Source organism: Phoenix dactylifera, chromosome 6 (assembly GCF_051530095.1).
Source record: "Phoenix dactylifera cultivar Ajwa chromosome 6, Ajwa_hap1_PhDact_Kaust_v1.1, whole genome shotgun sequence".
Taxonomy (NCBI): domain Eukaryota; kingdom Viridiplantae; phylum Streptophyta; class Magnoliopsida; order Arecales; family Arecaceae; genus Phoenix; species Phoenix dactylifera.
The window spans coordinates 27,192,394-27,206,483 of NC_143195.1; the positions used below are offsets into that span (position 1 = coordinate 27,192,394).

The 14,090-nt window shown below is 39.5% G+C and overlaps 1 protein-coding gene across 1 annotated transcript; it reads right to left on the reverse strand.

The window, feature by feature from the left end:
• Positions 1 to 151: 151 nt before the first annotated feature.
• Positions 152 to 7,976, reverse strand: LOC103710368 (calmodulin-binding receptor-like cytoplasmic kinase 2). The gene is made up of 6 exons (XM_008796056.5): positions 7,430 to 7,976; positions 6,457 to 6,722; positions 6,060 to 6,228; positions 5,777 to 5,866; positions 1,031 to 1,329; positions 152 to 761 (listed from the first exon to the last, which is right to left on the reverse strand). Exons 1-6 carry the CDS (start codon positions 7,701 to 7,703, stop codon positions 486 to 488), a joined length of 1,374 nt encoding a protein of 457 aa, XP_008794278.1. The 5' UTR covers positions 7,704 to 7,976; the 3' UTR covers positions 152 to 485.
• Positions 7,977 to 14,090: the final 6,114 nt, after the last annotated feature.

A 14,090-nucleotide genomic window follows, 5' to 3' on the forward strand; every position in this document is an offset into this window, starting at 1 on the left:
ATTTGGCCGTTGGTTGAAGGAGTCTCCATTGTAATAAACTCTATGAACTGCTGAGTGGTGCACAGAGCAAGCACTCCTTAAGCAAAACGAAAAATATGGATGCCACTAAATATGAGTTCCAAATAACAGGAAGAAAACGTCAGGCTGGATGTACAGAAATTATACGGCTTTTTTATTTTCATTATATACCTCCTCCATTATGGTAACAGATCACAAGGGAAAAAATACCAAGCAGAATTGGCATAGTTATACCTCCCTACTCAACAAACATAAACAAAAACTTCCTATAAAGAAGGCATATGCAATTGCCTTCCCTACGTACCATGAGTACAATTCCCCAAAGGAAAAAAAAACATGTTGATGCTAGTCAAACACTAAATAGCAAGAAGATCTGATCCGCTGCCACATTTGAGTGATCCCAAACTTGACATTCTGAACTTCTTCAAAAGTAAATTAGATCTTCCACAACATAAAATTTCACCTCATCAGCTCTTCTCTTTCTTGTTGTGGTAAAGAGAAGTATTCCTTTGATAGGATGGCTGGGAGAATGAATCCAGAGACGACAATTTTCTGTAGTCTTTACGTATGCTCCATAAGATTTCTGCACACCTCCTCATGCTGGGCCTTCTCTGTCTCTCTGGAGCTAAGCACTGGAATACGAGCTCAAGTATCTGTTCCACTGCCAGATAGGTGGCAGGGCTTGGTGATAGATTTGGGTCCAATATTTGTATTGCATTATCTTCCGTAAATTTCTTCATTGCCTGTACTTTCACAAAGACAAGTAGGAGCTTAAAAGAATTCACCATATAGCTAACATAACAGCGACAAACCATTCTGTAACAATCAAATAGAAAAAAATCTCATTATACACGTGCAAATATTATAAGCATCTCCATTATTGTCATGCAAGTTTAATAAACTTGCTTTAAACCTCCTCCTCCTCCTTTGGAGGCCAAGGGTGTTTTCAGCAATCCAGAAGTCAGCATTGACTAGAAAGTGGAAGTTCTGTATGAAAGAAACTGATACATACCCATTTTGCTGTAACCCGTTCCTTGAGATCCCTTTGTGCTTCTATGGGGCGCCTCCCAGATAGTAATTCCACCAGCAATACACCAAATGAGAAGACATCGCTCTTCTCTGTGACCTGATAAGTTCTAAGATATTCTGGATCTAGATAGCCTGCAGTCCCTTTTACTTGTGTCGAAACATGGGTAACTCCAGACTCAGACACACCAAGTCGTGAAAACCCAAAATCAGCAACCTTAGCACGGAGATTATCCATTATAAGAATGTTGGAGGATTTAATATCTCTATGAATGATAGGCTGATCTGCGAAATCAAATTCTATGAATCAGGACAAGAAATTTTAAAAGAACAGATCTAAAAGAAGCTCTCAACTTCTATGAACCAAAAAGCACATGCAACAGGATGTTGGAGATTCAAGAATGGATTCCCATGCTAGCCAAAGCATTTTTTCGGGAAAGCTAATGATTTTAGGAATTCATCTGAGTGAAGATTATTTACTATGATAGTTTCCCATATATCTTTCTTGATACCTAGGAATTCAACTAAGTGCAGGTTATTTACTATGATAGTTTCCATATATCTTTCTTGATACCCTTTGTTTTTCAGCAGCACATGAATGTATAGTCCTTCCTGCCTGTACTCTCATGATTCCATTCAAGATGCCCTAAACTACTGCCAAACCACATTCTTCTTATGGGTTATCGGCCCAGCTCAACCATAAAGGGCAACTAAGGAAAGTTTTATTTGGGGAATGCATAATATGTTTGCATGGATGCAGACTGTTACACAGCTGTGTTGCCCTGTTTAATGAAGTAGTAACTAGAGAAGGTTGGCAAAATGAACATGTACAAGTGTGCTTCAAGGACACGACAAGAGATGAGAATGTGAAACATTTAGTTTCTACCACCAACTTGTTGGGTTTATGCCAACTAGCCCTACGGGAAGGCCTCACTTTGTATTGGATGTATGCATATGGTCCAGCCCTGCAAGGCCTGAGTTCATATTAGGCTTATTTGTGCTCCATAGGTCCAATCTCATGAGGAGACCACCATTATATTGGGTCTATTCCATGGGTTCGGTACATTAGGAGTTTCCTCTCCTGAGGTAAAAAAGCTCCCACATGAAAAGTGGGGAAAAGAAGAAAAAGTGATTGTGATTACTCTAAATTCTGCTAAAGAGAGTGGAGACGGTGTTCCATGGGTTTGCCCCATAAGGAGTTTCCTCACTTCCAGAGCATGTTTAGTTAGCACGGAGGGTGGAGGGTGGGGGGGGGGGGGGGGGTGCGGTTGGGGTTGGACTCTGGAATGGGAGTGGGAATGAGTGGTTTGGACACTGGAATGATGGGAATGAGTGACTCCCATTCTAGCTGTTTGGTTGGGGAGAGTTCCATTCCCATTATGATTCTAAGAGAAAATAGAAATGCTCCAATCTCCCAAAACCCAATCCCTATTTTTTTTCCTAATATTTAAATTCCATTCCGATTTCGGTCATGAACCAAACATATCGGGGGGGTACGGCCATTCCGATTCCCATTCTAATTCATTCTAGTTCTGGTTCCAGTTTCAAACCAAACATGCCATCAGATACCTCTCATGTTGAAGAGCATGGGGAGAACAAGTCCAAAGAAACAAGAGAAAGGACGAAAGAGAGATAGAGTGCAGGGAGTGCCATTCCTAAAGTATAGAGAAGCTTCAAGAGGAATCTCTCTAGTGCAACAGAGAAAAGAAAGTAACTCTTGTATGCCCTGATCTATTGTAATACTCCAAAATCTAGGGCAAAGTTGTGGGAGATTGTACTCATTCTATTTGAGTTTTCTAGTAGATCTTTTCCCTAAAGGGTTTTGTATGGTTGTACCTTTCATCTACTCGAAAGATACGTCGATGATATGTCTACGACGTTGCTTGATCCCATTTCCTCTGGAGCTTCTGGTTGTTTCTGGCTTATTTCATCTCTAACAAGTGTTGTTTGCACATTCCCAATGATTGCAAGATTTGGGTGCGCTGTTTTAGTCTCATTCCAGCAGTTTGCACAAGTTCATACTTGTGTCTGAACCCTTGTTTCTGTTGAAAACTTGAGCCGGAGAATAAACCCTTGTATGATTGTCGTTAGATTAGTGATCACACAAGGATGGTTGAATATACAAAATTTCTTGACAAGAAAAATAGAGGAAGAAGGGAAGAGAATAGTAACATGTATAATGGCTGTGGTGATGAAAAGAAAAGTGAGTGGTTTGGACTCTGAAATGGGAGTGGGAATGAGTGGTTTGGACTCTGGAATGAGAGTGGGAATGAGTAACTCCCATTCTAGCTGTTTGGTTGGGGAGAGTTCCATTCCCATTACGATTTAAGAGAAAATAGGAATGCTCCAATCTCCCAAAACCCAATCCCTATTTTTTTCTAATATTTAAATTCCATTCCGATTTCGGTCATGAACCAAACACGTTGGGGGGCATGGCCATTCCGATTCCCATTCTAATTCATTCTAGTTCTGGTTCCAGTTTCGAACCAAACATGCCATAAGATACCTCTCATGTTGAAGAGCATAGGGAGAACAAGTCCAAAGAAACAAGAGAAAGAGGAGACGAAAGAGAGATAGGGAGTTCCTCTAGGGTTTTGCTTGAGAGGAAGAGAGGAGTTCTCGTACCCAATCTAGATGAAGACTTGGAGAAGAGTGCAGGGAGTGCCATTCCTAAAGTATAGAGAAGCTTCAAGAGGAATCTCTCTAGTGCAACAGAGAAAAGAAAGTAACTCTTGTATGCCCTGATCTATTGTAATACTCCAAAATCTAGGGCAAAGTTGTGGGAGATTGTACTCATTCTGTTTGAGTTTTCTAGTAGATCTTTTTCCCTAAAGGATTTTGTATGATTGTACCTTTCATCTACTCGAAAGATACGTCGATGATATGTCTATGACGTTGCTTGATCCCATTTCCTCTGGAGCTTCTGGTTGTTTATGGCTTATTTCATCTCCAACAAGTGTTGTTTGCACATTCCCAATGATTGCAAGATTTGGGTGCCCTGTTTTAGTCTCATTCCAGCAGTTTGCACAAGTTCATACTTGTGTCTGAACCCTTGTTTCTGTTGAAAACTTGAGCCGGAGAATAAACCCTTGTATGATTGTCGTTAGATTAGTGATCACACAAGGATGGTTGAATATACAAAATTTCTTGACAAGAAATAAAGAGGAAGAAGGGAAGAGAATAGTAACATGTATAATGGTTGTGGTGATGAAAAGAAAAGTGAGTGGCTTGGGATGTAATCTTGTGTATTTATAGACTATCAAAAGTCATTTATGAAGAGTTGCATTCCTTCACAATCATGTCCCTCCATCAATAGTCACTTATGATGTGGTGCATCCCTTCACCATCATATCTCTTTGTCAGTAGTCACTTACGAAGAGGTGCCTATTGGTTCCAATCAAATAGCCACCAATCACATCCCTTCACCATCATATCCCTTCATCATGTCTTTTCATTACAACCATTGTTATGTCTCTTCATGACATCTCTTTATTTCAATTTGTAATCCAGCCATCCATGTGGGAAGTCCTACACGGGTTTTCTGCCTCATATACCTGTTTTTACGATGTTTGGATGCAACCACCCAAATTACATGTTAATCATAGTACGATCTTGCATCATACCAGGGCCGGCCCGAGCCTTAGGCGACCGAGGCGGTCGCCTAAGGCCTCGGGCCAATGGAAGGCCTCCGGGAGGCGAAGGGAGCAAAGAGATTGAGAGAGAGAGAGAGGGAAGTTCCTTGCCCTGTGTGTCTGACCATGACCAAAAGGAAGCAAAGGCCCCATATAAAACGGGAACAAGAGCTGGCTACGAGTCTTCCCCCTTGATGGAAGGGAGGTGGAGAGTTTTTTGGCCTGCAGAGGGGCAATTTGGGAAGTTGGGGACAGTAGTTTTGTTTTGGGTGGAGAGAGAGAGAGAGGAGGGATTTGGTTGGCCTGATACACGCCTGAAGCCACTCTTATCTTTCATCCCTTCTCTTTTTTGGTCTTGGTCCTGGTTTTCCTTCCCTCGCATTACTCCTGATCCAGCTGGGCCATCAGGAAGAAAGATAGGGGGATTAGAGATGGACTTCTTGGAGGGTGGAGATTCTTTTAATTTTCTCCTCTCAGTTTCTTCTCCCCTCTTGGGTGGTAGAGAGAGAAAAGGAGGGAGGGGGTTGAATTTTCCATAATGCCCCTACTTTCTCTTATAGAGAGGTTCCTTTCTGGACATATTCTTTTCTTTACCTTGACCATGAAGTGCCATGGGATGACCTTTTCCTATTCTGCTCTTGCTTGACATGGTAAACAGTATTGCCAAACATTATCTCAGTTATTTAATCAGTTTCATGGCCCTTCTTTTAGAGTAATTACTTTTCTGTGCTTCCATTCAAGAATTATATTAAATTAAAAAGGCTTCTTGTCTATCTTTATTAGATTCATGTATCTTTGTTGAAATAGTGTACTTGATAGCTATCTATTTCCATATCATTTTTTTAAGTATTTTATACTTATTAAAAAATTTTATTACATTCATTATATTCGCCTTAGGCCCCCAAATGTATTGGGCCGCCCTTGCATCATACAGCTAAATGACACACATGATCAGCAGGTGTCTTCAGTTTTTGCCAAAATCTGTTCCATCGCAACTTTGTGATTTCTAGTAGAGGCCAGGTTATGGGACCCCAACACAACTTAGGAAGCAAAAGGCAAACATATAAGAGCAACAAAAAAAACGAACACTCTAAACACACCTGAATACATATGAAGATATGTAACAGCATGAGCAACATCGATTGCAATATCCAGCCGTGCAGCAAGGTCCAAAGGTTTTCCACGTTGACCTGAAATTTATTAAACACATGTCAGCATGAAAATGTCAAATAGTTGAAAGATATAGTAGAAGATCAAAACAAGGCTCATGCAATGACTAATCTTTTAAATATCAACAACAGTATAATGACAACCACAACAACAAGAAGTGAAACTGTAGTATGACTATAACAACAAAATGGAAAATGCGCAATAAAAACTTACAGTCAAGATGTTCTCGAAGAGTTCCATTAGGAACATATTCAACAACAATAATCTTCTCATCCTCATATTCCAAATACCCATAGAACCTGACCAGATTCAAATGCTCAACACGTGCCAAAGTCTGAATCTCACTCTGGAATTCCATGCTTGGATGGTTATCATACAAATTCTGCAACGAATCACAGCATGATACTAATATCAGTCTTGATTTTCGGTTAAGCCAATACAATTTAAGAAAAGCCATCAGTTTTTTTTTTTTTTTTTTTTGACAAAAAGTGAAATAGCTATTCCAGAATTTCATAAAGATAATGAAAAGGGAGAAGAAAAAGACATAAACATTTGCTCGAAAAGAAAGAAAAGCCATAGCATCCCAAAACAACAAACAACTGCATCTAACCTTTTTGGCACGCTTAACTGCAATAAGTGTGCCATCATCTAGTTTGCCTTTATAGACTATACCAGAGCCACCATGTCCAACCTTCAAAGCTGGGGAGAAATTCTTAGTCGCTTTCTGGATCTCCGCCATGGTGAATGCCCTACGTCCAGGCTCTCTTTGGAAAGTATTTCCTGAATTACTACTATATATTCCTTTGCCCGATCGTCTCATGTCAGTAGCATAAGAGCTTCCACGAGAGCTTCCATAAGCACTACGCGATTGGGTGACTAAAACAAATCGATCAAAAAGAGTCAATGAAAGTAAACTAAAGTTGCCGGTCCTTTGCCTATCTCTCAAACAAACAAATCAAAATCATAATTTCGCAAGAATTCACAAGCTGAATGATCAAATGCATCAGAACAATTAGTTCATCACCTTTATACATTTTTAATAAATTCCAAGACCATATCAGAAACAACAATGGAACAAAGCTGCCAAAACAAGCAAAGAACTCCAATTCTCAAAAGATTTAACATTCTGCCCTAAATTTTCAAAATGCAATTCAGCAGAAACAAAAAAAAAATTGGGGAAAGAAAATAGAGATAGCCCACCAAAAAAAGGATATACTTTTCCCTAGATCTTGGACCAATAACATAATATTTTTTAATATCTTATAAACCTACGGCAAGATTCCTGAGCACTTTTACTGCTACCGCGGAAGAATGATGACAACCTCAAACTATTAAATCCAAAATTTCAATCACACAGCGTGAAAATTACTGCCCAACAAGGATTTGTTTGCCCAACAACAACAGATCAAAACCATTTAAAACCGGAGAAGAACATCAATTTTCCAAAATTATCCACACAAAAGAATAACTTTTCCCCAACATTCTCATGTATTTCTAAATAAAAACAAGAATACAAGCAAAAAAGAGAGCGCCAAATTCTAATCCAAAATTTCTTAAGGAGGGTGGGGAGGAAAGAAGCTTACGAGAAGGCCGCTTGAAGTCCTTCTCCGAGAAATCGTCCTTCTCCGACCTCACCCCCGGCGGGCCGAAGCAGGACCCGATCGCCCAGGCGGCCATCTTGACCGGGTTCCGGCCGGACGACGACGACGACGGCTTGCAGCCGCCGGATGAGACCGAGGAGCCGGAGCTCCGATAGATGTCCCAGCTGTCCTGGGACTTCCGGCTGGTGGTGCTAGTGTTCCGGCTGGCGGCGCTTGGTCGCCGGCTGCCGGACGCCGGCGCGGGGCTTCGCATCATCGGGAAGCCGCGGGAAAGACGACGGGGTTCGGTTGGCCGCCGGGGAATATCTCGCGTTATTTAACGTGCGCCGCTGAGAAGCTTTCTTAGCTTTGGTCGATGCCAATTGGCGCTCCGGCGCGTGGATGGGCCAACGTCCCGAATACTTTGGGTGGCGGGAGGGATGGTGGGTGGCGCGAGACTCAAGTCAAGGTCAGCCTCCGAGGACTCCCGAGAACATTCTCTGAACTCAGATCGTTTTTGTCAGACAGCTGTTAGATTTGAAATTTTCCTGTTTTTTCACTATTTATTCTAGTTTTTAATAAATTGATCAAACCGGAAATTTTTTTTTGTCTATAACGAAAATGCTTGAAGGCGTCTCTACCACTCAAGCTGGACTCCACTTCCCCATTTCTATAGTATTTCTCACACATGTCCAATAATAGTAATATGTAATTGAAATCAAAAGTAGAAAAAGAATATTTTCAGTCATGAGCTATGTTGGATTTTTTGTTTTTTTTTTTCTTTTTCGGATAGGGTTTTTTCTCTTTCCTTGGGTTTGATTTGGTGGCATGGGATGGGAGGTAGAACTGGAAGGCTATATTTCAATTTACATGGATGCATCCCTCAGCTAATAGAGATTTAAGTCATGATTCTTGCCACAACAAAATAAAGTCATCATTGTCTTCTTGAATCCTATTTATGCTCTAGATTTATTAACAATTACTAGTAATGCATCATTGACATTTTGCTTGCAATATATGCAGGGTCCCATTAACAAATGTGTAGGGACATTTGTTAAGGGTGACTATCTAATTATCTTAAATTACATGCCAAATTTTGATTGGAGGGAAATCTAATTATTCATGATTTGAATTCTATAATTTGATTTTCTAGTTTAACAATTTCATATTTACCATTTATAGTTCATTAGAAGTATTATCCACTCATAATGATGAATACAATGCATGGGTGAGATGTTGATGGGATGGAGAGATATTAGAAAATTTTGATAAAAAATTAGGAAGGATTTGGTAGCTCAAATACCATATAACAACATTTAGTTAACCAATTAGAATGAAACAAATAATATTAAATTAATGAGGAAATTACCTTGGCAAATACTTTTGGGCCATTTGTTAATATTTACCATATATTTATTTATTAAGTATTGCTAGATGTTCCTATCACGAACGATTTTTCTACCGTATTGCACGAGAGGCTTGATGTAACTTGCAGAATTTGGCACGATAAGAGATGGTTGGTTATGAAATTTTCAAGCCACTGTTATTGAATCCAAGAAACGTCTTATCTGCACATAAATGGGCATCCGTAGTATTTTTCTCATTCACATATTCAATAACAAATTAGTCTAAGCAGCTACCTCCTTATACTTCGTAAAAGTATTTATTAAAATGTTTGCTAATAATACCTTGGCGAAATATAAGAGCAGTATATGTATTCTTGTTTTAGAGTTTTTATTTATCACTTGAAAAACTGGTTAGTTCTGATACTTCTGATGGTAAGATTGTCTATGAATTAGGATAAAACTGGAATTTCAGAACACAGCATGCCCGGCCCCTCCTCTCTTTTTTTTTTTTTTTCTCCCCGCTAGTGGTAAGGCGCAGGAGGATATACCTCAGGAAACTAAAACGTTATAAAATAAAACCTAAGCTATCAAGATTTACGCTGAGAATTTAGAGACAAAATGGGGATAGATATCGTGAGGAGAAGTGTGGTCTTCATTTGAACATCAACCAGTGCATGGACAGCTTTGCCTCCTCCTAGTTGTGGCTGAAAAGAAAGAACGGGAGTTTCTTCTTTGACTCACTGATATTGCTGAGGATGGGATTTTGGCGTGTTGAAGAATCTTGAGGGCAGCTGACCCACCATTTAGTAGCTGGTGATTCGCCTCCTAATTTTACTGTAGCAAGGATTAAGAGTGAAGTCCCTTTTTGACGAAGTATACTAAAAGTTATTTTAATGGTCAATAGGTTAAAGGTCAAGCAATCTACTGATAAAATATATTAAGAATTTGTTTGATTTGCGATCAGAATTGAAGGACTACACGGAAGGTATTATTTAAGTTTCTTGATCTTGCATAAGTACCTAATAGATCTGTGCTGCAGTGTCTCCTAATCTACATAGGTTATCATCCCCAATAGATCCGTGCTGCAGTGTCTCCTAGTCCACATCAAATATGCCAGATCTGCTCTGATACTATTTGTAACAATTCAGAATCTCACCCGAAAAAACTAACTAGAAGATATTATTTGGACTCCTTAACCCAAGATCTATCTAACGAATAGACGATGTAGAACTAAACACACGCCCGCACGGATCCTCACACTGAAATTGGAATCGAAATCGGAATAGAATTTAAATGCTAGGAAGAGTCAGGATTAAGTTTTAGAAAATTAAAATATTTCCATTCTCCTCTAGAATTGAATTCAGAATAAGGCTCACTCCAACGAAATAGTTGGAATGAGTGTCCCTCATTCTTATTTTCATTCCAAAATCCAACTTTTTCTCTAACTAAACATGCGCTCAAATTCTTCTTTACATATATTGTAATAGCTAAAATAAGGTAGACGATTTTATTTTGAGAACCAGAGTAGGTGAAGCCTGGCCAAGTAAATAAGGATAGGATGAAATCTGAATCTATATCATGAACGAAAGTTTCTTTAAGTTAAATAAAAAAATTTATAAGCAACAAAAAGATTTTGCCCAATCAGCCAATTAGCATTCTTGAGATGGAGAGCTTTTGCTTCCTTAATTATCAGTCCTTACAATGAATTCAACAAGAGAGAAAAAAAAAAAAAACTCAAAAATTAAAAAAATAATAATAAATAATTAAAAAAATCTAATCTGTTTCATAAGTTCAACCACAAAATCATTGTAACGGACGCTTAGCTCACACTTGAAAACATGGCTACTTGGTTTAGTTGCAGGACAGGCGTGGTTTAGTTGACTATTTATTAGCTATTCAACGTGAATGACACTTCCTGTCAATTAGAAATTTATAACTCGTTTGAATTAATACTTAGAATAAAATTTTGATGGATGAAGTAATTACTTGAAACCTAAAAAATGTGCTGAGTTTCTGCAGCTAAGCTCTGTTTGAAGGCACAAGATAATAATTGTTGCCGCCAACCTTCGGGTTGACGAAGGGAACACCTTCATTAGCTTCCATCGAGCTGTAAGATAACAAGAGGTTGGGGGACTCACGGCTTTTTTTTTTTTTTTTTTTTTTTTTTTGCTGAAAAAAAAGGGGAAGGGGGGAGGAAGAGACAAGCCCACCCCCGCGTAGCAGCCCCGATCACTGGGCCCCCACCCCGCCAGGAGAATGTTCGATGCGGGTAGACCGAGTCGTGTGTTGGGCACCCCGACCTATTTTACTCATACCCTCCCCACCCGTGGGCCGGCTCAGTTATCCGACCCGACTCTCCGTGTGAGTACGTCACACCTGGCACCACCCAGGCTACCAGCCGACCAGTAGCGCTTCCAGACCCCGTGTCCAGGCGTGGGGCATCCGGTCCCCGAATTTAATCGACGCCCGTGCGTTTCGAACCTGGAACCACTTGGTTGGAAGCAAACGCCCCGTTCCAACTGGGCTACCACCTTGGTGGCGGGACTCACGGCTTTTGCCGGGCCTTCTGATGCTTAAGTTAAAAAAAAAGAAGTATGAACTTCCATAATTTTTTTTAACTTCTTAACTGGCTTTTGGTCAGTTATTTTTCTTGGAGGGTAGCTAGGATCCATTTGGAGGGACTTTGAGATTGATTATTTTTTCACAACTATTACCTTCGAGCAGGTTGGAGTTGGCTTTTTCACTATCTCAACCGCTGTAGGTACACAAGCAAAATAAAACTACGAGAATATTTTCTTATGGTATCTATGTGCATGCCACGCTTTCAAACACGCTGATTTGGACTAGACTTGTTAATCTTCGAGATGAATGATGAAAGAAAGACATGTTCCTCAATTATGTGGTCATTTTATGGAAACCTATGTATGTTTGTTATTGGATGTGCTATGATTTACATCTAACCTTAGTATGTATGCTCGCGTGCTGCACATGCACTCATTAACATAGGTTCATTGAAACCTCTTGAAAAGCTTTATAGTGTGATTATTATTGCTAGAAACATAATTTGTAACTATTAAAATAAGTACTTTCTAAGAAAATAAATGAACAGTGATATTATCTCGAAAGTGCTTCCACTGGAGGTCACAAACTAGAAGCAAAACCAAACATCCTCTTACCTAATTTAGAAAGAATAGGCCTTCCAATAAAGTATAACAATGGTTCACTATTGACATTATGATTGGGGTTTGGATTGTATCTTTTGTATGAAAGAATGATTGATCTTCTTTTGCGATGTCAACCATTAGATCGCATCTTGCATAGATTTCAAAGCACTCCAACCTTTTTCTTTCACCCATCTGCATAGATTTTGAAATAGTTAGCATCACGAGAGAAGGTGAATCATTCTTTCATGCAAAAGATATAATCCGAACCCTTGTGATTGTATGGTGTTGTTCAAAGAAGCAGAAGTTATTGGAAAAAGTAGAGTTGTAGTTGATGTAATAATTTGTTACCCAGTAGATACAACCCAAGAGGGGGGAGGGAGGGGGGGGTGAATTGGGTCTTTTAAAAACTTTTCAACTACTTCTAAATTTTAGAGTTAATTAAGCTAAGTTGTACGAATGCTCAGTAGAATTTAAACTTAGCAGCAGTTTGATTCTAATCTAATCAAGATTAAATCTATTAAGCAGCGGACAAGAGTTAAGCAAGCAATTTATCTAAGTATGTAAGTGAGAAAGTTAGACAACAAAGAAGCATCATAAACACAACAAAAGTATAGTGGTTCGGTGCCAACAGCACCTACGTCCACTCCCCAAGCCTTCTTGGGATTTTCACTATAATCTTCCTGATTACAGTGTGGTTGTTTTACGAGTTCACAACCCAACTCGTTGTTTTTACGAGATCACAATGAACTCGGTCGGTTTTTACAGGCTCACCGACTAGAACCAATTTCGATTGTTTTCTAGGTTCACAATTAACCCAGTTGGTTTTCCCAAAGGCTCACCAACCAAAATCATTACATGGTTTGTTTTCCGGACTCACAAACAATCCAGTTGGTTTTCCCAAAGGCTCACCAACCAAAATCTTTTTCCTTGTTGAATCCTCCTAATTCAACAACTTCCAATTTAGGTTTGGAAGAAACTTTACAAGTGCAAGAGTTGAAGAAATTAAAGCACATTAGAGTTAAGCTCAAAATATAAAACATAAATGAAAAAAGAGCAAAACTCGGATTGGTGAAGTTGTTGATCTTTGAAGCTCTTCACCAATTAGTTGAGGTTGAGGATGTGATCTTGAGGCTCTTGGTATATGCTCTGATTGATCCTAACTTGAATAGCTCACTTCTTGCTCAAACGTTTGGCCCCTTTTTGTGGATTTTGCGTTATGCTCTCTCTTTTTGGATTCTTGAAGGATTTGATCTTGTGGAGCTCTTCCTCTTATTGTCTTTTGGTGTTTCCATGAATATATACCCTTAAGAACATGTGGAAAGCTTCTCCTAGCCGTTAGAGAAGAAATAGAGCCGTTGGGAGTGAAAACTAGCCGTTGGAGCCATAAAAAAACTAGTCGTTATGCCTTCCAGCGTGCTCGAGTCGACTCGGCTGAAGCAGGAGTCGACTCGTGAATAGGAGTCTGCTCGGCACTGTAGCTGGAGTCGGCTCGCACTGTAGCTGGAGTCGGCCCGAGAACTGTAGCGCTGAAAACTACTTTCTATCCTGACTGAGAGAGACGGCTCGAATGAAGTAGGGGTCGACTCGGCACTGTAGCTAGAGTCGGCTCGTGAATAATAGGAGTCGGCTCGAGCACTGTAGCGCTGAAAACTGTTTTCTGCTAGAGTCGGCTCATGAACAGTAGAAGTCGACTCGAGCACTGTTCCTTGAAACTCTAGAGTGCCAGAGTCGACTCGAGGACTGTTCTTTTGAATTTTTCTTTGAATTTGCTCCTCCAACTTGAATTCTTTGAACTTGAACCTTAGGCCAATGAAGTGTGGCTTTCTTCCAACTTTTCTTGAGAGCTTTTGAGGCCTTCTTGTATTTTTCCAACTTGCTATGTTCCTTGCAAAACAAATTATCTTTCTTCTTGCAATACAAACATTAGTAATTATACTTCAAGATTTTGTGATCATCAAAATCAATCTTTGGGTCAGCAATCTCCTCCTTTTTGATGATGATAAAACTTGAAGTATATGCAATATAAAATAGATTGTGTTCTAGAACTAATACATAGCTAAGTTGCATGAAGTAGAAAACATGTATATTTAAAACATACTCATGATAATGCTTTAGATTTAATCAGCTTAGCCCAATCAATACAATTCAATCTAA